Here is a 26,283-nt window from a genome sequence, read left to right as displayed (position 1 = left end):
TTGCAAAATGCATCTCATGTTTTTCTGGATCATAACCTCATTGTATTTGCACATCCACATCAGCAGTTATGACAATTGTATAGATTTAGGAGTCCTTTTTGTAAACACTGCAACAGCATAGAGACACACAAAACTTCTTTTTTTTCCTTTTTTCTTTTTCAAATTGTCGTAAGTTTTATGATAACAAAAAGTTTTGCTGACACGGGGTTACAGTAGTTACTCGAATGCCTTTAGGTGGTTATAGAGGGACTGGACATAGGTGAACACACACATGGGGTCCGGTTTGTCACCCATCTCCAACATGTCATCCACCTCGATCAGACGGAGACAGTCCGCCTGGGTTCTGAAACAGGAGGGGCACCGGGACAATTGTGATTATTAGCATACTGTGTAAAAGTTTAATACATGCATTTTCCCTCACGCCAAATTACAAAGGAAATGGTCCCTGTTAAGAAAAAGTTTTCCTCCTTTGATGCAAAGCCTTTCTTTTTCTCAAAGCAGATTCCACATTCCTAGCCAATGTGGTGCTCAATGTGTGATTTGATTTGGTGCCCAAATCATTGCTTTAGTCATGCCATACAATTTCAAATATAAAACTGATCTTTTCCTTTATTTAATGACTTTCATCACTGTCAAACAAATGCAAGTGACTAACTGTTGCAACATCTAATTGCACAAACCAAAAAGAGCAACAACTTCACCTCTCCTATTGTCATTTCTTTTTCCCCTCCCTTATGCACTTAGTTTGGGTAATTTTGACATGTTCACACACTTCTCTGGGATCACACCAATAATTTTACCCTTCTCCACACAGAGAGAGAGAGCAGTATACCAATCCACCAATGGAAGAGCACTTGGTATTTTCATTCGTAGTCATACAAACGAGCATTGCTTGGAATTTTAATTATTAGCTGGATCATGTTTATGCTTAATTGTAAGGTCATTGTAAAGTTAGGAAGCTTTTGTACTTCAAAGAGGTTCATTTGCCCACAGAAGATATCTGTATTTTATTCAATAATCAAGTAATGTTTTTTTTTTTTTGCCTATTTCTATTTTAACATTCCCGTTGTTTGTCGCTTCATCAAGAATGTTTATTCCTTGTATTAGCCACTGGCAATGAGTTGCATTGAGTAGATTGGCATGACTCTACACATACAACACAAGAAAAGTGTGTTTGTGAGTATGGTATGTATAGTAACAGGAACATGCACACATTTTTATCTCCTGAACAGCCTTACTTTTACTCTTGTTTCACGTTTCTCTAACAAATGAGGCTGTCGTGGTTGTTTTAACTCTTTAGTTTAACAATAATCTATTTAGCGTCTTAGTTGCCAATCAATTACTTTTTTTTCCTTAAAAAATCCTTATTTCAACAAATCTTACTCAATGAAATAATTTTGTTTTCACATACCTTTTAAAGTGCAACTCCCATAAATATAAATTTAGAAACATACGGCGACTAACCCAGACCTTAGAGAGTTCATTCAATTTATATGACCCCCAGTGCATCAGCTGCTGCTCTGCCTGGGCAGGAATGATGTTCAATATATTTACCCAAGCTCCTCCTCATGACTGAAATTTAGAGTGAATACCAATAGAAATACAGCGGACCCCTGGATACCGCGTCCCTGGCTTACATTTTTTTCATGTTACGATGTGGAATACTAAGTTTTTGTTCCCTCCTTAAGGAATTTATCCCGCTTTACAATTAGCCCATTTCAACCCATCGGTGACAAAAGTGACCATAAAGACAATTCCATTTATGAGGCTCTACAAATGATTTTTCAATGAGTTTTTATGAAGTACTCAAATACTACAATGTGTCGATGAAATGTGTGCAATGTCAACAAAAGAAGAGTAAACTATGTTAAAACAAACATAAAACAAGATTTTTTCGTACACATGATCTTTAAATTGATACATGCATTTGCACTTACTCAAATAGGTTTGGTGTGTTTGCACATTGTGACTGTCATAAAACACACTTTTTCATCAACTATGTCACTTTTTTTTTTTTTTTTAACATTCTTGATTATTTCATAGGGTTACCATTGGCATATGATTTGGATTTGTTTTTTCATGTCCAGGAAATATTTTGGCTTAAATGGGTTAACATAAACAACTGTCATGAACTGTATAGTGGGTTGTGTTTGTTGTTTTGCCTCCCTCTTGAGGCGTTTTTAGGTAATTGCTCTTATTTTCTATTGGCCTCAAACTGCCTCCGATGCAATGTGTCACTACAATGCTGGTCTGCAATTGGTCGGCGTTTTGACTCCCTAAGATACTGTTTTTCTATTAGTGAGCGTGTTGGGATCACAAAGATGATGGTCTGCCATTGGTCGGCGCACGGGGTCACAAAGATGGCTGTGTAAAGAGTTGATCTTGTGTGAGAGTGCTTTCAATATCGAATTTACAGTGTTTAATTTCTTATTATTTCTTATTATTAATTTCTCATTTTAGTGTTTAATTTAAACTTGAATTGGTTATTCATGAGTCCCAAGATTGCTAGTGATGTTAAAGAGAGAAGTAAGAAGATGATTTATATGGAAACGAAGCTGGAGATAATCAAGAAATATGAAGAAAGCTAAGGAAGCGTAACCAAGATTACCCTTGGCCACTAGGTAATAAGGCCATTACAAGTGTCACTCAAAGGTAAATAAATCCTTTTTACATTTTTTTATTTATTTTGTTTATTTTCATCCCCTCTTTATGGTATTTTCCCGGTTTTGCGACCACAACAACTATCATGACCCTAGGGGCTTGGCTGTATTTGGGTTGTTTCGTCTCCATCTGCAGGCGTTTTTAGGTAATTTCACTTATTTTCAGTTGCCGTCCCTGTTGCCGTTTCTGCAATTCGTCACTAGAATTCTGGTCTGCTATTGGTCGGCCTCACTTGTTTCAAAATGGTGGAACGGTAAAGCTTTGTTTGATTGTGAGTGGTTACAAAACCGTATTTAAAGTGCATTTTACTGCTTAATTCAAAGTTGGGTTAGCCATGGGTTCCAAGATTGCAATGTGATGTTAATGAGAGAAGTAAGAAGAAAATTTATATGAAAATGATGCTGGAAATAACCCTTATTAGGGAATATGGGCATAACAAGCGACACTCAAAGGTAAATAAATCTCTTCTATATTTTTGTTATTTATAATGTTATTTAATTGTATGCATGTATATTATATATAAGTAGCACTTACTATACTATTTTAATAGTATAGTAAGTGCGGGGTTTTACACGCATTAGCTAATTAACATAGGTTTGGATTACCCGCCATACTGCGAATTCGCCTTACGATCCCAACCGCGGAAGGGATTAATCTCGTAAACTGGGGGCCCACTGTAATTTATTATACGAACGTGAATTTTCACCTGAGTTATTACACCCCCTAGTGTCTGGCGATCTTAGCTTCCATCAATATTGCTTAATGGGTGAGCTGGCCCTCCGTCAATATAACTAAGACATGCCCACATAGGTTGGCCCCCGCTGCAGAAAAATAAAAGCTTCCCTCTAATAGACATTATCCTATATTTTCCTTCGGAAAATAAATACAATGAAAAACAAAATGGGCTGGATTTTATGGTTTGAATGGTGGCAGTTGTGTTCCCAAATCTTAAACAAAACATTTTGCCTGGATAAAAAAATAAAAAGAAAAAAGGCAAAACTTACTCGGCCGTAGTGAAGGCCAGCTGCAGGTTTTGTTTGCGGTTAGCAGGGTTCAGTGTGTTGTACTCAAACTCCAGAGGGAAAAAAGAATGGACAAGGGCGCAGAAGGCCATGCCGTCGCTCCAACTCGAGGAGAAGTTTTGAATGTCAATGTTCTGCGGGAGAAACTGTTCATCACTTTATGATACAAATTAAATTAGGGTTTCCCAAAAACGGAGGTGCAGGGTAGGGCGCGGGTGGGCCAACTGAATCACAGTGAAAGCACTTTGCCATGCTGTTGTCCCTTTAAAAGTGAATTGTTCATAAAATTTCTCCTTCGGTTTTTGTACCTTGTAGCCGATGGTTTTTGAGCGACACCACTCCAACAGGATGTGTTTTATACCACTTGCACTGGAAACGCCAAAACTCTGGGAACGCTTCAGCTTCGGCTTGGAATCCTTGGGCCTTATGAAATTCGAAAGTGGAAATCAGTCAGTCATGAAAACCTTTTTTTTTTTTTTTTTCCAAATTCAACTTGACGGTTTAACGAAAGGGATATGCTTTAATGGTACAAACTTTATTGGCTCTGAGTTCATCCTCTCGAAGAGGGCCCGTTTGGCCTGAGCTCCGCCAGCACGAGGAAGAGTGTTAGATTTGGATGGCTCTTGCTTCAGCTCCACCGGAGGGGATTTGGCTTTCCTCAGGAGAGAAAAACAACTCAATTGATTGGCGATAATGACATCAAAAAAGGAAATCCACGCAAAGGTTCATTTTCAACTTACTTTTCAAAGTGACCTGGTTTGATGATTGATTTGGAGGGAAGTAACTTTTCTGCAGGGGAAAACATTCTGTTCAGGTTATCAACAACTAAAGATGTTCTGTCCAATGACAGAAATCACTGCTTCAATGTCTTGATCTTGATTTGGTATCAACTCCTCAAACTCTTGGCGGAAGTCATACAAAATGACAAAAAATTCCTCATATTTAGGTAAAAGTCTGAATAATGCTGCAGATACAATAATTTATTTTGACATATTGCAGATACAATTAACTTTTCCAAAAGCAATCTCATAAGATAACGTTATCAAGATTGGAACCGAAATGTTTTAGATTGACCCACAAACATCAGACATGATTTTCTCTTTTTTTTACCTGCCGGTTGAGGAAAGCTGACGCTTCTCTTGAGACTCGGACTTGGCGTCTTAAGAACTGGAGCTACATTGAGGAACCAAAACTTGTTATAAGTATTATATACATGACAGCTAGGTTTGGGCATCATGTAGTTTGGACAATTCTGATTCCGGTTCTTCCACTCGATTCTGGCGCCAAACAGTTCTCGATTACAATTATTTAACATGACATCTATAGAATAAAATAAATAAAATGGACACCATGAGAATCTCATTATTTCAAACAAATAATAATTTTAATGATGAAAGCTTTATTTTTGAAAAACTTGAGAACATACAATAATGCAGCAGTTCAAGCATTCCACTGATCATTGTTGGATGGGATTAACTAGTGTTTTTCTTAAAGGGTGTTTGTGTAATTTTTACAGTGGCGGTCCGTGGCTTTCTCATGTACTCCTTCTGTGATGTCAGACGTGAATAAGTTTAATATAGGAACATAATTTGATTTCTTTACTATGAAGTGAATATGAACGAAATAAAATAACACAAACATATTACAAATGAAACAATAAAGAAAAGGCTTGCACTCACCAAAACAAACGACGGTCACAATCGATCAGTCTTTTGAATACCTCACAATTTTTCTTCACCTTTTCATTGTGGAGGTCTCTTTCTCTTGGCACTGAGATGTACAGTGTATCCACTCGGGTGTTCCAAAAGTTTTTTAAAAGCACTGTAGCACATTGAGGAGCTCTCTTTACTTTGAACTGAGATGTGCAGTACTGTATATCCCCATTAGTTTTTAAAAGCACCTTAGCGCGTGTGTCCAGCCGTGCTTTGGTGTCTCTTTGCTGCCTTGGTTAGACAATTGAAGTTTGCAAATCCAGTGTAGCACCAAACACCAAATTGATCCTTTGCAACCTTCCTGCAGTGAGCATCCATTCGCGTCACGTTCAACATGAGGGCAAGTTTATAACTCATTTGGCTATTACAGCTGTCTGTTAAGTTGTACCGCTCATATTTCCATCTACGCTTGCACAGAAGCCTGCAAATGTTGATGCGAAGGCCCTACTGTAGTGCCTCCGGGAGCAGGCAGATTACATACTGCCTGGCGACACAAGTTAGCTGAGTTCTAATTGGCTAAAAACTCCAACTTAAAAACTACGACACTAGAAGGAGCGTAACCAAACGGCTATTGTATGACAGGAAAAGAACAGAATATGAAGAATAATTTTATATATATATATATATATATATATATATATATATATATATATATATATATATATATATATATATATATATATATATACACACACACACAGCGGGCCCCCGGTTTACGAACTTTTCGACTTACGAGCGTGGCGTTTTTTGTCCCCCTCTTATGCACAAACCATTCATCTTACGAACAATTCGACATGCTGGTCAATGTGTTCGTACTATGTCACGGTAAAGCCAATATGCTATTGCTCTTACAATGTCACAGTCACTGTCTCAGTCACGGTGTCAGTCAGGGAGATGCCGATATGCTATTGGTCGATTAAGGTCACAGTCCCGGTCTCACTCACGGAGATGCGGATATGCTATTGGCCGGCGTCACGTCAATCACAGAAATGGTCTTTCTTCCTTTCGTTTTTCACTCATTTTCTCTCCTTCCTTCCATCCCGACCAGCTTAGTATCCAACGAAATTGCTTGTGTTGACCCGGAACGAGCAAACGAGACTTTTACAAGCTCTGATTGGCTATCTTTGTGGCACAAATGTAACGTGTGAGCAGAATATGGAACTGAGCGCACGCAGAGGACGACTCGAGCGAGCTAGAGCTCGATGTTGAGCAAACGCGATGTTGAGCGAGGGAGGGAGGAGTTTTGCGAACGAGAGCGAGATGTTGAGCGAGAGAGGGCTATCGCGAGCGAGCAACTTTTTTTCAATCGTTTTTTTCCTGTGCTCCAAATCTGTTTTCTCTCGCTCAGTTTTATTTTCTCCGCTCAATTTTTTTTTGCGCGCTCGCAATTGTGGCACAAATATAACGCCCTACAGCGCAGGACATGAGTGAATGAGGCGTAGGTAACAAGGATAATGGAGGCGGCAAGACACCACTTGGAGAACATATTGGTGCCTTGACATGGCTCGTCTGCAAGTGATACTTGGGAATGAGAGTCTCTAATTTAATACTCCAGAGGAAGCACAGGCTTTTTACAAGGAGTGGGCTATGACCGCTGATTAGGTCGTAGTTTGTACCAAAGATTGCACTATGGGCAAGACTTTAACTCTTCTTCCTGTCTGCTGGAGAGGACTGGCTGCCATACCGAATTTTTTAGCTTATTATTGTTGTTATTTATTTATTTATTTATTTCCACAGCTCGATGTCTGTCAGTCATCACATGAACGGAAGGCATTGTGCTCTCCATCTATGAGCTTTTTGAACTTCGTGGGAGCGGTTACGCGAGTGACATTCCTCGTTTAAGATGTTTATTGTATTTTATTGGTATTTTTTTATCGCCCTCCTTTCTAACTTCTAATAACTGCACCTTAAGGAAGCGGGAGATGTGGATTTTCTACCACACCTTTTCAATCTAATTTATCTTTTTTGTTATTATTATTATTATTATTATTATTATTATTATTATTATTATTATTATTATTATTATTATTATCCAAAGAAAAAAATCGGACTTTTTTTTTCATCGCACTGGATGTGATACACGTGGATGGGTATATGTTTGCACATGTGGATGAATAGTTTAATACCTGTATCACAAAGCTGCAATGAATATTCAACCTTTTTTTTATTATTTATTTATTTATTGAAATTTAATGTAACACTTTACCTTACTGATTGACTTACTCTTAGCTCTTTGCCCGGGTGAGAAGCGGCAAATTCTAGTATTTATGGACTCATCTGTACAGTGGCACTTGCTCATCCCAGTACCACAAAGGAATCCTAGGAGAGAGATTTGGGTACCACAATATCAGAGGAATACTGGCAGCAGGTGTTAAAATTTGTATACTCTTATACACAAGGCTCACTACACAAATGCGAATATTCTGGATTTACCCCAACTTGACCGATTCATGTAATAGATGCAAATTATCCCTGGCGGACCATTTACACATATTTTGGTCGTGTCCCAGGCTTGCCTCATACTGGTCAGAAATTTTTGATACGCTCAGCACAGCATATGGTTTAGTATTCATCCTGACCTATTTCTGGCTCTTTTTGGCACTCTTTTTCACACAGTGATGGGGAGACACTTGCAAATTGTTCTTGTATTTTCCACCCCGTTAGCTGGGCTACTTATCCTCTTTAAATGGAAACTTCCTCAATCCCCTTCTCATAATAGATGGATTAAAGAGTTGCTCCTGTCCATAAAACTTGAGAAACTTAAACTTAAAGGTTCCCCGGCTGTTTTTGACGAGACCTGGACACCTCTGTTAAATCATATAGAAACCTTGACATCCCTGCCTGATTGTGTTGAATGAGCCCCCCCCCCTGACATTTTCTTTTATTTATTTATTTATTTATTTATTTTCATTTTGCTTTCATTATTATTATTTATTTTATTTTAATACTATTATTATTTATTTATTTATTAATTCTTTTTTTAACTTCATTCTCATGTTTAGATGGCAATACAGTTCGATATTCTGCTGTTGTCTTTCCTGATTTGTTGTCAACGTTGCTGTTGATTGTTTCACTTCAGTTGCTTATCTGTTAGGCCCCAATTCGAAGTTGGGTCTACGGGGTGTGTTGACAGGGTTTTGAGGGGGAAGAAAAAAAAAACTCTGGGAGCAAGACTCTTACATAGGATCTTTGACCTTGTGTTTGTGTTGTATTTTGTATGTCTTCCAATAAAAAGAGTTAAAAAAAAATAACCAAGGGGGGGAGTGCAGGAAAAGCATGGAGTGGGTCTCCAAGTTAAAAGTTAAAACTCAAGTTAAAAGCTGTACATAGACTGGACGATGTGAGTATCTACACATTTTTTGTTTGTAAATAACAAATGCCCTGTTAAAAATCTGTTGGACTTATCTAGTAGAATGGGAGGACCAAGTTGGAGTGTATCCTTAACCGCAAGTGGAGGGTCCTTCATCGGAGGAAGGTTATCCCCCACTCCTGCCAACTGGGAGATGGGCCCCATGGGAAATGAGGCCCATGTTTACTAGGGAGTTCTGTTATTGTTTTGGTGTTCATGTAAATGTTGATTTGGTTAGTTATAGTTATATTACAGTGAAGGGGCTTCTAATAATTTTCTGAAACAAATAATGCAACATAATGATATTACCATGGTGTCATTAAATATGAATGGTATGGACATTCACAAAAAAAGAAATTAAGCTTTGTCAAAATTTAGGAAAGAGAAGGTCCCAGTTGTTTTCCTTCAAGAGACTCATTTGACACAACAGGAGCATTTAAAATTTTGAAAATTTGGATAAAGGAACTCTTTTTCTAGCTCCTGGGATCGAATGCATAAAAGGGGTGTAATGATATTGATTTCCAATAAAATAGGATTCGAACTGTTGAAGGAAATTGCTGACAAGTAGGGAATGTACATCATGGTTAAAGGGAAAATAGAAAATCAGCTTGTGACATTGCTTAATGTGTATGCTCCTCTAGAGAGTGGGATTTTATGAGAAAATATTTGATTTGATAACTTTGGAAACCAAGGAAATATTAATATGTGGCGGGACTTTAATGTGGTACTGAATTACAAACTGGACACAACAAGTGAGAAGAAAAATAAAAAACAAATAGAGATACATGAATGTGGTGATGCCAGTCCGCTGTGATGGGGACGCTGTACCGATCTGTCGTGGTGAGGAGAGAGTTGAGCCAAAAGGCTTTCTGTTTACCGGTCGATCTACGTTCCTGCCCCATGAGCTGTGAGTTGTGACCCAAAGAACGAGATCTCAGATACAGGCGGCCAAAATGAGTTTCCTCGCAGGATTTCCGGGCTCTCCCTTAGAGATAGGGTGAGAAGCTCGGTCATCCGGGAGGGACTCGTTGTCGAGCTGCTTCTCCTCCGCGTTGATAAGAGGCAGTTGAGGTGGTTCGGGCATCTGGTTAGGATGCCTCCCAGACGTCTCCCTCGGGAGGTGTTCTGGGCATGTCCCACTGGGAGGAGGCCCGGGGATCAACCAAGGATACGTTGGAGCGACTATGTCTCTTGGCTGGCCTGGGAACGCCTAGGGATCCTCCCAGAGGAGCAGGACAAAGTGGCCGGTGAGAGGGGCGTCCCTGCTGAAGCTGCTGCCCACGCAACCTGACCCCAGATAAAGCGTTAGCTAATGGATGGATGGATGGATACTTTTATCAGCCCTGCCCACTAGTCACTTGGCAGGTTTTTGTAAAGGTCTGCCCTCTTAGGTGCATACTACATGTGCGCATAAAGTTTTTGTTGGACAATTGAAAACACCCTCATCCAATAGGATTCATATTCAAACAATTGACAAATAGTTGATGCTTACGCTTCAGTCCCTAGGCACTTTTTGTCAGCAGACTGACACGTCATATCACGCACGCAGTCTGTAATGTTATCTTCTAAAAGTGAGCTGAGACCAAACAAGAGACACACTCTCAAGCAACAAGACTTACACGCCCAAGTTCAAAACATTCCGGTCCAAATCAAGACTCAGAAGCCACTGTCTTTTGCACATGCAAACTAACACGGACGTGGACCTTTGCATTAATAAAACAAACACAGATGCGGAAGCACACACTGGCATCAACGTTCACACACATATATATCAAATAATAGAACTGTCAAAAAAATAACTTCAAGCATTGATGCAAAAATATTCCTCTTGCAATCCATATTGTGTTTATTGAATAATATACTCCCGCTGTGCAGCGAGCATTAGTAAAGAAATTTCACGAACTAGCTGTGGCGCAACCTATTGGATTAGTCATGTTAAACATTTAAACACATCAAGTTCATTTTTGACTTACAGTCGAGGGCCTGTTGAACCCATTAATCATGAGAAATGCACGATAAAACAACAGTAGAGTTACAGTAGAGTGGACCCCTGGGGTTACGACATCCCTGGCTTACGTTTTTTTCATGTTACGATGTGGAATACGGATTTTTCGTCACCTCTTTAAGGGATTTATCTCACTTTCCGATTAACATCAACCTGTGGGGTTGGTTGTGTCTGTTGTTTTGCCTCCCTCTTGAGACGTTTTTAGGTAATTGCTCTTATTTTCGGTTGGCATCAAACTGCCTCCGCTGCAATGTGTCACTATTATAGACGCTGGTCTGCTATTGTTCAGTGTTAGAATAACTGTATCTAGGTTTTCCCATATTTGTTCTTGCAACATGTATTTTAGAACTGTAGACATGGATATCTTCTGTTGGAGCTGTTGGTGAAGCGCTTGTGAGGAGCCATGTCTCCAAGGGCAGAAAATCACCTGCATCCCCCCCCCCCCCTATCACAAACTGATTGTTTGCATTGTGGCCAAGGCAATCCCCCAAATTCTTTAGGGCAGCAGTGGCTTTTGTACCTAGGGCCATCTCAAATGAAAAGATCGGAAAAGATCTGTAAGCAGACCGGAAGGAGTTCTGAGAAGGTCAGGTTCCTGTCCGCTCTCCTTGCAAGAAAGAAAACCTTGTTGTCTTCCTCCTGTTTGTTGTTTATTAAATGTTATAGGTTGCTTAAAACCTAACAGCCGGCCTCTCGACTCCCTAAGATACTGGTCTACTATTGGTCAGCGTGATGGGGTCACAAAGATGCTGGTCTGCTATTGGTCAGTGCAAGGGTTCACAAAGATGGCTGCCTGTTCTCATGTGAGAGTGCTTTCAAGATCGTATTTATTATGCATTTTAGTGCTTAATTCAAACTTGAATTAAGTTGAATTAGTTATCCATGAATTTCACAATTGCTAAAGATGTTAAAGAGAGAAGTGAGAAAATGATTTTTATGGAAACGATGCTGGAGATAACCCTTATTAGGGAATATGGGCATAACAAGCGGCACTCAAAGGTAAATAAATCATTTCTATATTTTTATTTATGATGTTTTCTGATTGTGTACATATATATTATATATACTTAGTACTTACTATATTTTGGTACCAATTTTTAATATGTATGTGCAATTTCAATGTTTTTACCTGGGGTTCTAAACGCATTAACTATCATCATATCATCATACCGCCAATTCAGATACCTTCATATGGCAAATTCGCCTTATGACCCCAACCGCGAAACTGATTAATCTCGTAACACGGAGGGCCCACTGTATAGGGAAAATAACTAGTTATAATGGGCAATAATGGGACAAAAAATAGATTTAAATCAAGTTCCAGGGTATTATTCTCTGAGCGCCAATCTGAAACAGTTAGAGACTAGATCTTGGTGCCCTTTTGAATATTGGCCTCCTTTGACATTGCAACAGAATTTTGAGCTCTGTAGTGTTTTTATTCAATGCTTTATCTTTGATGAAACAAAAAGAAGTTGCCAAGTCCAAAATATGTCACAGAAAAAAATACAACAGTTAATTAGTCCAAAGAAATCAATGGTAAATTCTCCGTGAACTGTTCAGTGACAACGTAAACGATCTCCTTCATGAGAATGATACGCAGCCCGAATAAACCAGTCCAAGCTGCTTTACTAAAGAAATAAATATCCTCAGAGAAGAAACATGGGATGTGCGTGTTTAGCTTTTGAAAGGTGAGGAAAAAATATTAAATTGAGCTTGCGCTGATCCTGCAGTTTTTCTCGCCACCTATCAAGAAGGCAGCTGTACATGCTATAAACCAGGCATGTCTAAACCCGGTCCTCGAGGGCCACCTCTCCTGCATGTTTTTGATGTTTCCATCATCCAATGCAGCTGATTCAAATGATCAGATTTGTTGTCAAGCTTTCGCTGAGCTTGCTGATGAGCTGATCATTTGAATCAGGTGTGTTAGGAGGACAGAAACCTCCAAAACATGCCGGATAGGCGGCCCTCGAGGACTGGGTTTGGACATGCCTGCAATAAGTTAAATACAATACAGTATTAGCAATCTGCATTAGTGTGTTGACTCACTATTTTAGTTTCAGTTTCACTTGAGAGACGTACATAGCCAATTCTCACTTCGAGTTGGGATCAGCAGCAGTTATGCTAGTCGCCAGACAAGGCGAGTTGCAAGCACAATCACTGCCCCGCACACAAGCAATTTTGACGGCGTGGCCCACACGGGTGGTGGAGCTGACTGATAGAAGCGGCATGTGGGGAGTAGCGGCAACTCCACCACAGATTCGGCGGTGGGTGGGCCTACGCGGTGTGCGCATGGCCTTCCTTCATCTGTGTTTTTTCCACGTGACAAACTATGAATAAAAAATTACCACCAACATTTTAAAATCTGATCGATTCTGGGAGAACCGGAATAATACGTTCAGTTCCATTCAATTCCTAATTCTTGATGACCAAGCCTAATAACAGCAGACCTTCTTTTAAGACCATCATTCTATTCTTGTACCTCAGATGGAACCTACCTCTCTTAAAGGGGTATTCCACAGGTTTAACAGCCGATTCCTTGCTGGTAGCAATTGGTGGCGACTCTGCTGTGTTTTTTACCGAAGTTGAGAGACCCGACTGCAGCTTGGCCTCACTCACATCTAATCATATGATCCATTTCAGAAGGAAACCCAGGAAATGATGTGGCCATTGATATGGTATCAAGGACTTACCGCTTCTGAACGGATACTCTCCTGATTTCATATTCTGGGATTCCAGGGACTCTGATGTGGTTTTGACTGTGAATGAGAGACTTGATTGTGGCTTGGCCTCGCTGACATCTAATCATAAGCTCCATGTCAGAAAGAAACTCCAAAACTGATGTGGCCATTGATTTGGTATCAAAGACTTACCGTGTCGAAATGGATACTCTCCTGGTTTCACCTTCTGGGATTCTGGCAAAGATGGCATCTGAACAGATTTAAGTGCAGGAGATGTGTCAGTATTGCTTCTGCTCATAGCTGTGAGGGGAAGATGTGCCAAAGAAGCCTGGGATCGAGAGCCTGATTGATCCTGTGGTGCAGGGTCCTTTGATCCAGGTACACCTTAGAGAGGAAATAGTGCTTGTGTTTGTGTGTGGTTTTGGTTTTGTGTTTACATTTTGGGGGGTTTTCTGTTCATTTCTGTTTTTGGGTTCTCATTCTATGTCCTGCTTTGGTTTCCCTCGCATTCGGTCCTAGTCAGTGTGATTTGTTCCACCTGTCGTCTGTGTGTACCTGCCCCTCCGTGTTTTCGTCCAATCCGCTGCCCTTACCTATTGTTCCGAGCCAGCTGTTTCGTATTTTCCTATTCGCATTTTTACATCCCGATAAAGATCCAAATGGATGATTTGCATAATCAAGGGGGAGGGCTTCAGTTTATCACCCTGAAATGCAGCCTTTAATTGCATACTCTTTTATTCAGCTCTAAACACCCCAAGCTTTATCCTATCTACAGACAGCTAGTGAGGTCTGTCAGACCCCCAATCTGTCAACTCACCACTTGGGTGGGAGATTAGCGCCACAATGATCTGTGGGCTCCGCAATAGCCTCGGTAGGATGTCACAGTCTGACTCCGTCTGACGCTTGTAAGCCATTTAAAACCTATACCCGTGAACGTCTGGGAACAAAATGAGCTGTGTGAGTGTATTTTAGTTCCCAGTTGCCTTCAGTGAGTTGTTGGGCCATTATATTTCGTCTGTGTAGTATAGTCTATTTGTACCGTTTCAGTCCAAGTGTTGTTCATCTTGTGAGCTTCTTTCCGGTTGTTCCCCCTCAAGCTCGTTCTGTAGTTGTAGGTTCTTTTAGTAATTTTGGTTGTTCTTTGCAAGCTCTTTTGGCCGTGTTTATTTTTCAATCATTTATCTGAAAGCAACCTGTTTCTCTGCATCATGGGTCTACCTCCGCACCGACAATGTCGTGTTACGACAGAACTCATGACAAAATCATATCTTGGCCTCTTAGTCAAAGTCTTTTTCTTCTCCTTAATTCCTGCTCATCACTAACCAGCCAAACACTCACTTCCTAGTCTAACACTTATGTTGAATCGGTCTTTGTAACTTGTTAACTCAGTGGTCCCCAACCTTTTGATCACCGCGGACCGGTCAACGGTCTTAGATTTATACGGCTTAGATTTGTATTGCGGACCGGGGGGGTGTTGGCTGCTCTAAAAATCACATCAAAAATGAATCATTCACCGAATTGCTACACTCATTCACGGGGATTTCTGTCACTGTTGTACTTTTTGTCCACTTTTTGGTCGCGCAAGGAAAGGGGAGGGGAGTGGAGCGAGCTTGCTATGCACTTTACGGTAGATCCGGAAAGAAGAGTATTGCTAAGAACTTTCACTTTGCTGGGATATGACAGAGCCAATATTTTCACCGACAGCACCTTTATTCTTTGCGGCAATACTCGCCTGACAAAAAATAAAAGTTTCATTGTCGCAATCAAGTGGCCGAGACCGTGCTAAATATTGTGCTGACAATGCTGCGCTATCGTTAGCTTAGTACAGTAACTACGGTTCAACAGCTGTTAAGTGAAGCAAATGCTGCACATACCAGTTGTCCCAAGTTCTCGCTTCCGCCTTTCGACAAGCCAGGTGAGTGCTCTTGCTTGGCTCTATTTTGTATTGAAAGCTCAGCTGGCCGTGCAGGATTGCTCCCGGTGACCGCAAAGTGGCCGCCATGATTCATTCCTGCCCCCTGCGTGAGCCGTTGAATGTTCCCGAAGTTGATTGGCTGTGGCGACGCGAAACGCGAAGAAGGTAAAAAAAAAATTAACTTCAAGCGAAAGGCGAAATTTCGCTTCTCGTGACCACGCGCGGCCATTTGTGTCGCTCCATTTGCGTCCATCTCGTCGCCTGACATGCATTCGCGCCCAGTCACGCAAACTCCATTGACTACAATACAAAACGCTCCGCTTTTTCGCCACGTTCGCGTTTGGTGTGGGCGTACCATTAAACTAAATCATCTCCAAAACATTATTTCGGGTGCAGCCCACGCGGCCCGGTACCAGTTGATCCACGGACCAGTACCGGTCCGCGGACCGGGGGTTGGGGACCACTGTGTTAACTGACCTTTTTTAGGATGCCATTCCCCAGATGGATCCTGTAACTGTGCTACTTCCGGGATGGCTCTGGAAGTGATGGCACTGATTGGAAGATGTGGTTGGGGTTCATCTGCATCTGAATAAATGCACAACATTCTGCTAAGTTGTCTCTTGGCACCAAAAGCAAAGGGATGTGGCCCACAAGTTTGTACTATTTTTATGCCTTCAAGAATTTAATATTTATTACAGGGCCAAACTATATCATCCATTATGAATAGAACAAGTTATACAGAGGTCAATTCTAATATCAGGTGCAAAATTTAATAGATAATTACATATGATGTAAGTTGTCAGCAGTTTGGGTTGAGGGTACTCACCACTTTTAAATGTGGCTTCTATCATCGTTTTAGTTACAGGAGCTACAGAATGGGCAATCAGTGAAGCTTCTGAGCTGACTCTAGTCATTGCGGTGATGGGAAGATGTTGTTCAGTAGGACTGTCAACTTTCTCCTGGACTGAACAACCAAGACAAAGTTTAGCATGTTAACATTCAACTGTGTTAATAAATGTATGCTCACCTTGGTTCCTGTTCTGTTGGTTCTCTGAACCACTGTACTTCTTTGTCTGGGTCTCCATTTCCTATTTGGGCAAAAAAGAGAACATCTCAAATGTTTGTGTTTGATTTAGGATTTAAATGGGCCAAATTAAGAGAGTAATGATGGTGATTGATACGTAACAACTACACGGCTTGTGTGATGTAACCCGTGCAGCTGTTGTCCTGTCTATTTGTGTGTCTAAGCAACGCGACCCTTGTTGACTGTTTACGTTCCAGAAGGTATCTCCTGTCATAGTGTACCAGGATTCCACAATGACATTTTAAGCCGACTCTTGCTAAATTAAACTTATAGATGAAAGGGATGTAGCCCCTGGGGCACCCTGTAATTGTCATGGCATATGTGAAATTGTTGTAAAAGTAAATTATGTATTATTTATCAGTGTTATGGCAACTCAGTTATACTAACATAGCTACACAAGCTTATAAAGAGCAGTTTTACATGGGTCAAGGGAGAAAACACAATATTTAGTTGATTATCTAGGCGAATTGCTTATATGTACAGTACTTATAGTCAGTTTTTACACATTTGGGTATGCCATTTTCAAAAATATACAATATAAGATATATTGTATATTTTTAAAAATATCATACAGCCCTCTACAATTGGCTGGCAACCAGTTCAGGGTGTACCCCGCCTACTGCCCTTAGGCAGCTGGAATAGACACCAGCAACCCTAGTGAGGATATGCAGCTATCGAAATGGATGGAGAATATACATTAGTATAAGGCAGTGGGTCTCAAATGGAGGTACTTTAAGGCACTTCAGGAGGCACATGATATTTTAACAGGGTTTCTTCAATGCAGTGACAGAAAGGGAACCTTTTTCTTTTCAAATTACAAGCAAATTAATGAATATCATAATGAACATGAAGCAACTTTTTTTTACCAATTGTTTTACTGACACCTTTGCAAAAACATTGTATGCCTTTATTGTATTAGGCAGATGCACACCATCAAATTTTAAGCAGACAAGCCAGAAACGAACAGTTAATGCTGCACAATCTACCTTCTGAAGTTGCTAAATAAAATACAGCTAGGAAAACCCTTGCAAATGTAGTTCCAAATCTTATAAATTCAAATATGGATGACATGGCACAGCAACTTACAGTAGTTTATGTGTTGATGTTTTTTTTTTTTCATCAAAAAAAGGCTTTGCACTACTTAGGTGGCTAAAAAAGTATTTTACAGCGGGTAAATCATTTAAAAAAAGGTTGAGATCTACTGGTATACGAATTTATGATATTATTTTTTAATTTAAATATTTTTTATCATTTTAAAATTGTTGTCAAGCAACACGTATTAAACATATGATTAGTTCAATTATTCAATTGTGAAAGATAGAATCTCTTTCACATACAGGTCTTTGTTAACATCTCCAGCAGCTGAAAGATTTTCCTCATTGACATCTGAATCCATCCATGCTCCCGTTGAGAGGCTATTTTAGGTGTTGTAGTCAGCCCCGCTTGCAAGTTTCTTTTCTGTTTTTACATCCCGATAAAGATCCAAATGGATGATTTGCATAATCAAGGGGGAGGGCTTCAGTTTATCACCCTGAAATGCAGCCTTTAATTGCATACTCTTTTATTCAGCTCTAAACACCCCAAGCTTTTTCCTATCTACAGACAGCTAGTGAGGTCTGTCAGACCCCCAATCTGTCAACTCACCACTTGGGTGGGAGATTAGCGCCACCATGATCTGTGGGCTCCGCAATAGCCTCTGTAGGATGTCACAGTCTGACTCCGTCTGACACTCGTAATCCATTTAAAACCTACACCCGTGAACTTCTGGGAACCTCTTAAACACCAATGTGCACACTCTTTTAGATCAGCCTAAAGGTTACACCAGTATATTTTTAAATAATGGAACCCCCAATTAGTTTATTCTTATAGAGTAGAACCGTCAATTAGTTCCGTTACATTGGTTGACAATCAAGAATGACTGACACAGGGACTGACTTACATTTGAGGTTTAGGCATGGGTCCTAAAGACATTTTCTTGTATCCTACTCAGGGGCGTGCAACTGATGGGGCAGACGCGACAGATGAAACCCACTGTCAAGCTGCCAGACAATTTCTTATGTTTCAGGAGGTTCTATTTCTGGTTCTTGTTATCATCACTTTTCTTTCTGGGGTTATTTATTGTTGACAGGTCAATAAATGGAATTAGAATTTCCATCAAAAGATGCGTATGCGAGTTGTACTGATTGCATTGAGGGATTCTGCTTCCACGGGGAGATTTTCAGTGGGAAAACATCAGTACCAGAGGTGGGTCGTTCATCTGTATTGATTGCTTACGCTAAACGACAAAAACTTTTTAAAAACAATGGACAAACAAAAATGTAAATTTCATCCGTTATTTTAATCTACGATTATAATCGTCACAACTTGTGTCACCTGACAACATTGATAATGGTTTATCACTCAGTTAAATCATCCACATTTCTGAAAAATGCTTAAACTGTCATATATTTGGAGCATTGAAGTATATATATATATATATATATATATATATATATATATATATATATATATATATATATATATATATATATATATATATATGCAGTCTTAACAAGCAGTAAGCATACATCCATGGACTGGGGAATAAGTGAGTGAGTAAGTGTTAGCGCATAAGTATTAAACAGCGACTATAGATAGAAGAAATGACTAAGTGTTGGAGCATAAGTATGCAACAGCTACTTTTAAGAGGGAAAAGGGAAGAGGGACATATACAGTGGAAACCCCCTGTTTCAGCGTCCCTAACTTACATTATTTTCATGTTGCGACGTGGAATACTGAGTTTTTTCATCCCCTCTTTATGGTATTTTCCCAGTTTTGCGACCAAAACAACTGTCATGACCTTTGGGGCTTGGCTGTACTGTATTTGGGTTGTTTTGTCTCTATTTGCAGGCGTTTTTAGGTAATTTCACTTATTTTCAGTTGCCGTCCCTGTTGCCGTCCTTGCAATGTGTCACTTCAATTCTGGTCTGCTATTGGTCGGCCTCACTTGTTTCAAAATGGCGGAACGGTAAAGCTTTGTTCAATTGTGAGTGGTTACAAAACCTTATTTACAGTGCATTTTCTGCTTAATTCAAAGTTGGGTTAGCCATAGGGCCCAAGATTGCTAGTGATGTTAAAGAGAGAAGTAAGGAAATGTATAAGTATATGGAAATGATGCTAGAGATAACCCTTATGAGGGAATATGGGCATAACAAGCGACACTCAAAGGTAAATAAATTCCTTCTATATTTTTTCTATTTATGATATTTTTTGAGTGTATACATGTATGTTATATACACGTAGCACTTACTGTAATATTTTGGTACCAATTTTTAATCTGTATGTACAATTTTGATGTTTTTACCTGGTGTTCTAAACGCATTAGCTATTTAACATAGTTTTGGATTGCCCGTCATATAGTGAATTCGCCTTACGAGACCAATCATAGAACAAATTGATCTTGTAACATGGGGGCCCACTGTATTGCACTGAACAACACTTTCTTCTCGGTGACGCAGATAGCGTAGCTGGAAAGTCAATGTTTGCAATACATTCAGAGTCAAGGTTTCATGAAATGAAATGCATACAGTACAGAGTCTTATTCAACACATATATTGTATAGGTCTAAAGTCATAAGCAATGTTTTGAATTCAGTATTAAGAGATTTTTGTGTTATTTTGCTTTTTAAATATGATTTGAATGAATAAATTGCTTGCGCAGAGCGCAGCAAAGCATTCTGGGATGCCTGGGAGGTGACGGAATCAAGTAATTAATGGGTTCATTGCAAAGTGACTCTGACTCGCTCTTGGCCAGGAAATGCAAGATAGAAATTTTAACTCTAACCCAAAAAGGCAATATTTACTAAATTAAGCTCAGCAAAATCTTGATTTTTACTTGTAGTGTATGTCACAGATGACATCTGTTTAAATGTGTATTGTGCAACAGTTTCTGTAAATGTTTTTGTAAAGAATGACTCCAGCGGTTGAAGGCATTCAAACATAACAATGTGTATGCCTCCCAGTGGGTGTGATTGCTTATTTTAGTCGAGTGCCAGAGAAACACAACAACATACAGCATACGTGTTAAGAAATGAATGATAGACATTGTGTTGTGGGTTTAGTGTTATTTGTTGTATACCTTTCTACATTATTAGAATAATTGGGTAAATGATGGGAAGACAATAGCTTTGACTTTGAGGTTAAAATGATGGCGGTTTGATTGTTGTTTTTTTGGACAAGGGGTTTTTTTGAGGGGAGGGGCAAATTTTGGTGCAAGAAGCGAAGACAGAAATGCCATTGATAAGTGGCTGACTGGCAGACATACTGACCATTATAGTTTCAGAAAGTTTACAAAATTGACAGAACGACAATGATGGAGGGTAAATGACAGAGCAGCAAGAAAATTAAAATGCCCATCTTTGGTCATTTCATGATAGACTGCAAGAACTGTTCTTCTCGGTTATAGCCTCCTGAGACCCAGCCTAATCATTTATGTCGACTGTAATGGACTTTTGCTTTGGTCTATAATCTATATCGTTTAACTTATTTGAGCTACAGTCCTAGTGTGCTCATTATGGGAAATCCTGGACTTCCCAATGATATCATGTATTTGTGTGGAATGCAATTAACTTGTCTGTCTTGCTGAGACAATATGGATACAACACAAATGAATAAGTTTGGTCTATCTATGGGTCCCTTTAACACTTTCAGTGCCATGGACAAGAATTTCTATCATGTTAAATGCTTGGGTTGTGTGCCAGTGGCAAAAATTCTTATCAATGTTTTATTTTTTTTCCGAATGAATAGATGGCACTTGTGGCCAGCGCTCCTCTTTATTACATGGCAATCGAGCACTGTTGTAATGTAGTTATATACATACACTATTTTGTCATCAAAAACACATTTTCACTGTTTTTGTTCATGTTTTATCAAATGGAAGGACTGTTGAAAATTTTTAGATGCTACTAAAAAAATATGTGTCAAAGTGTACTGTATCTGTGCGAGGACTTTTTTCCTTTTGTCCAAAATAGCTTGGGTTTCTCTCAAATGACCCATTTTCAAACAGTGATTACTAATGAACAGAGTAAGATAAAATTTTACTTTCTTTTTCGATGTAAATAATGGAATCCAGTCTTTCATATGGTATCACCAGTGTCTCTCTACATAGTCCTACATTACAATATCGGCCTTGTCGGCCTTGAAAGATCCGTCAAAATGCTCCAAATCGGCTAACACTCTAGGGCAGGGGTTGGCAACCCAAAATGTTGAAAGAGCCATATTGGACCAAAAAAAACAAAAAACAAATATGTCTGGAGCCGCAAAAAAATAAAAGCTTTGTAATGAAGGCAACACATGCTGTATGTATCTATAATAGCTATATTAGCCGACTATCAAAATGATAAACTAAGAATACATAATGAGGCTTCATGATTAAATGTTTATTTTTCCTGCAGTGCATCCTGACACACCAAATGACTACTCTGTTGTGCGATGCCGCCTCAAGTTTAACTAAATTACAATATTAATGAATTATGTTTCATTGCAATGATTAAATTAAATAAAGCAGATTTTAGAAGATTTTATTCATGAGGATTCGAAAAAAACAAAATGGAACGTGCATAAGGTGGCCCTTATCTGGGCAATAGAGTGCAATAAAACGTAGCCTGCATCTATAAAAATAAAACATCAGCCACATACCTGCATAAACGCGCAGTCTGTTCAATATCGATCACATCACTGGCAATTGAGTATGCTGGCGCTGAATTAATGTCCTTGATTTGTTGATCGGTGTTGCCTGCCATTTTAATCGTTCTTTCCTTCATTGTCTTGGCGGAGAGAGGCGTGTCTTTTTTTTTGTATTATCCCGGTTTTGTTTATGAAGTCCTTAAATTGGTGTTCTGATATGTTGATGAATGACTCCATGTAGTCACCAACTGTAAACGGTTTGCCACGTTTTATTATCTCCAGGGTTGCAACGAAACTTGCAGCAGTCGTGGAGTTTGGAGATGCAATCCACTTCTTAAATATATTTTTGCGCTCCTCTAATTTCTGCAGAAGTAATGCAATCGCACTTTTTCTCTCATTGCCAACTGGGTACTCGGCTGTAAATGTAGAACGCCTTCCCTGAAAATGTCGTTCCACACCGCTATTTTTGTTGTTTGACAACTTCTCGCTACAGAGCAAACATTCAGGTAATCCTTCTACATTGGCAACAAATGCAAATGATTCGGTCCAAGAAATGTTGTTCTCCTCAGTTATTTTTCTCTTTTTCCCTTTGGGATCCATGGCTCATGGCCGCCGGTTTGTTTACAACGGCCACTTGCCTAGCATCTCGCCCTGCTAACAGAAACGCGTGTCTCAGGCTATGACGTAATTCTTCGTTGACAGAAATGTTGAAATGTAATGTTTATGTTACACATTTTTACAGCATTGGAAAATGTTAAGAATGTTTTTGTCATGTTTGTCCACCTACAGAAACCACATTAAAACGAAAAAAATATTTTTCTCCCCCATCTTTTTCCATTTTCAATCATTTTTGAAAAAGCTCCAGGGAGCCACTAGGACCTCGCTAAAGAGCCGCATGTGGCTCGAGAGCCGCGGGTTGCCGACCCCTGCTCTAGGGTGTTGCCTTTTCAGATAATGCTTGGCACTGAAAGAGTTAAGAGCTCCTTGATGATTGGATAGCGAATACTACTGTATGCTAGTTCTGCTTCCCTTGCATTCATACGCATGGACGGGCTTTGAGAAAGAAATATGATGAAAGTTGATACGGAGCACATGCCCAGCCGCTGTGGACTGCGATGCATGGAGCCAAAAAAAGCAGTGACCTTTCAGCGGCAGCAATAAATTGCAGGCCACGTGTGGAAAGGGGTGTTGGTTAAGGAAGAGAGTGTGTGAGGCTATTATCGCATGAAATGATATATTTGATAAGATGTTACTATCACTGAAAAGATCATAAACAGAGGTGAATTTTCAGTTCCTCACTATCATAGAAAATTCCAACCTAACCCTTGTTTTGAGGAATTATACCCAAAGAATTTAGCAAGAAATTAATGATTGTAAGTGATCAAGACTTTTGTTCAACTGCGGAATAAAATCCTTATTAGCATCAAAGGGATTTTTATTTCAGCTGAGAAATGCACAATCATCTTCACATAATCACTGTCGGTATTTTTACAGAACTGGAGATTTTACATCCCCATTGCACCTTATGGACCTAATACAAGATTCTGAAGAAAAATTGAAGTAAAAAAAAAAACAAACAAACACATATCTTACTTCTTTTGGTCTCTTCATGTCAATGGATTCTAAACTTTTTAGTTCCTCGCATCTCTAAAACTGTTGAAATGTTCTTGAATCCTGGTCCCTGCCGCTAATTTTAACCACACCCATACACTAGGCAGAAACTGCTCAAGATAAATTAATGGACCTAACTTCATATCAGCTTCCTGATAGACATAGTTTGTACTTGATTTACCGTATTTTTCAGATTATAAATCGCGATTTTTTTTCATAGTTTGGCCGGGGGTGCGATTTATGTGTGAAATTATTAACACATTATTACATAATTTCACATGTTATTTTCATACTAAACCGCAAGAGAACGCTCTAGACGTGTGTTGATAATTTCAACATTGCTGGTAATTTATAAAAACAACTAAGAAGGACTGAACTAAAATGGCACCGATGAGTCTGACGTAAGCGACGTAGAAGAGGAAACGGCGCATCGTCTACCTCCCGAGTTGGGGGAGTTGTTTAAAAGTGACACAGAGGATGAAGATTTCATTGGATTTAGTGATTTGGAGTGAAACTGGTAGTTTGGTAAACTTGTTATCATATTCTTTATGCTAGAGTTATCTGAATAACTCTTATGTTACGTCGTTACTGACATTACCAGGCATGTCAGTCATGTAATTTTTTTAGTATAGCATACACTTATTCAGCCTGTTGTTCTCTATTTTATTTTGATTTTAAATTGCCTTTCAAGATGACATGTATGTTTTTGGTGTTGGATTTTATCAAATAAATGTCCCCAAAATGCGACTTGTACTCCAGTGCGATTTATATATGTTTTTTTCCTTCTTAATTATGCATTTTTTCGCTGGTGCGATTTATACTCCGGAGCAATTTATAAATAAAATACGGTATTTTATTTTTCTGCTTAGGCCACTGGCGTAGATTTCCTCATAATTCTAGAAATACTGTAAATTGTCCTGTCACAGCCGTTTCCACCCCCATAACTAAAATGAAAGTGTTTTAATAGCTTTAATTTCTTGACCTCAACCATCCACGCACCCAATAACACCTAAAGACAATTTAGGATGTGCAATACTTCTGTCATGCATGTTTTTGGAGTGCCCGGCGGGCTCAGGAAAAACATGCAGACTCCACAAGCCAGCTGGATTCGAACTCGGTGGATTATTTAAGTTTTAACTTGAATTAACCGGAAGGTTACGAAAAAAGGCATGTATTTATTTATTTTTATATGCAATGGTATCCTCACTTTAGATGTCAAGAATGTTTTGCTGCTGCCAGTGTCCCCCTCGTGGGAGACAGTCAAAATGGCTTGTTTAATACTAAAGGTCGCCAAACCCTGGCCTGGGATGTTTTTCTTGTTTCAAATTCTTAAAGAATTTAGTGCTTTCAAGACAAAATGACTGATAAAGAGGAATCTTTTGAATACTTACATAAATTTCTTTTGTTCTCCATGGTGGTAGGGATCTGGATGTAGCCAGACCCACCTGGCCTATCTGACTATCATGGTTCCCAGACTGCATCTGGGCAAGCCCATTCTCCACACCCTGTTCTTTATCCTTTCCCTTAAAGCCGCTGTTTGGGGAGCTCCTGTCGATTTGTACCCCAGTAAGAGACTCCACCACGCGGCTGAGGGCCTCCAGTTTGAAGCGCAGCTGCAGGTTCTCTCCCTGCAGCTTGCCAACGGCCTCGGCCAGGGGCCCGCTTGAAGCGCTCATCTCCTCGATGCGTTGATCGATGCGCTGCTTGAACGCGCTCACGTCCATGTGGACTTCCCTCACAGCTGCCTGCAAGGTGGCGTTAAATTCCACCAAGGCCTTGCTGACCATTTTCTCCTCGGCACCCTTTGCGCCTTGGTCCATTGCGGTTGAGTATTAACAGGTTGGAGTCCGGATATAAGAATTTGCTCACTGAAGTCTTTCCTCTACCAATGGAAACTTTAAACAGATACCTGCGGTGTCCATACTAATAATCCAGGATGGACGCTTTAAAAGGATCACAAGTAGTCCTTACCAGCTACTCCTTCAAGTCCCGTCAAGAACCTTGGATTTATCTCACCATGCGTCTTCTTTTTCCTCTCTAACTTGATCTTCCGTCTCCGTTCAGCTAATGGAAAGTCTGCACATAAATACATGTTGTTGGGGGCGGGACAAGGTCAAGCAATAGGATAATGTTTGCCAAGGATAGGTATCAAACAAACCTTGCGATAGGATCTGGTTCTTGCCCCATCCTCTTCCAGGCTTTGGCAGTGAGTCTTCGTCTCCGTCCCACCAGACACTCAGTGTTCCATCCGCCTTTGAGAGCAACAGGTTTGTCTATGTATTTTGGGACATAAAGGGGGTGGAGGTGGGGGGGGGAAAGTGAATACTTAGGAGGGGCTTGTATTATTTGTGTGCTGCTTGGCAACTGGCGATAAGACTCTAAACTGTGGTTCTCAACCTGATTTTAATGATACGCCCTGTGAATATTTTTTTCAGCCAAGAGTCCCCTGACTAGCATGAAGAATGTAAGAATGTTTCTATGAAAACACACAAAAAAAAAAAGACTTAAAACAGTACTGTGCCATATGCGTCTGTTTCTGTGTGCCTGGTTGCAATGTGAGATTTGTTATGAGTGGATGACTGT

The 26,283-nt window shown here is 39.8% G+C and overlaps 1 protein-coding gene across 4 annotated transcripts; it reads right to left on the bottom strand.

The window, feature by feature from the left end:
* Positions 1-25,975, bottom strand: LOC148409115 (uncharacterized). 4 transcript variants are annotated; one of them, XM_088441139.1, is made up of 14 exons: positions 25,859-25,975; positions 25,092-25,776; positions 16,370-16,430; positions 16,169-16,306; positions 15,820-15,927; positions 13,620-13,811; positions 13,440-13,547; positions 13,245-13,367; positions 4,794-4,856; positions 4,424-4,472; positions 4,218-4,340; positions 3,992-4,106; positions 3,666-3,829; positions 1-343 (listed from the first exon to the last, which is right to left on the bottom strand). In XM_088441139.1, the coding sequence occupies exons 2-14, from the start codon at positions 25,518-25,520 to the stop codon at positions 217-219; spliced, it is 1,800 nt and encodes a 599-aa protein (XP_088297265.1). In that variant the 5' UTR covers positions 25,521-25,776; positions 25,859-25,975; the 3' UTR covers positions 1-216. The 4 variants fall into 4 exon arrangements, with proteins under 4 accessions (XP_088297265.1, XP_088297266.1, XP_088297267.1 ...); XM_088441140.1 differs by having other exon boundaries at positions 3,666-3,817; XM_088441141.1 differs by having other exon boundaries at positions 13,440-13,505.
* Positions 25,976-26,283: the final 308 nt, after the last annotated feature.

This window comes from Hippichthys cyanospilos, chromosome 18 (genome assembly GCF_059441005.1).
Source record: "Hippichthys cyanospilos isolate Australia breed blue-spotted pipefish chromosome 18, RoL_Hcya_1.0, whole genome shotgun sequence".
Classification (NCBI taxonomy): Eukaryota; Metazoa; Chordata; class Actinopteri; order Syngnathiformes; family Syngnathidae; genus Hippichthys; species Hippichthys cyanospilos.
The sequence above is the reverse complement of the archived record's forward strand: the minus strand, read 5'-3'. Positions and strand labels throughout refer to the sequence as shown.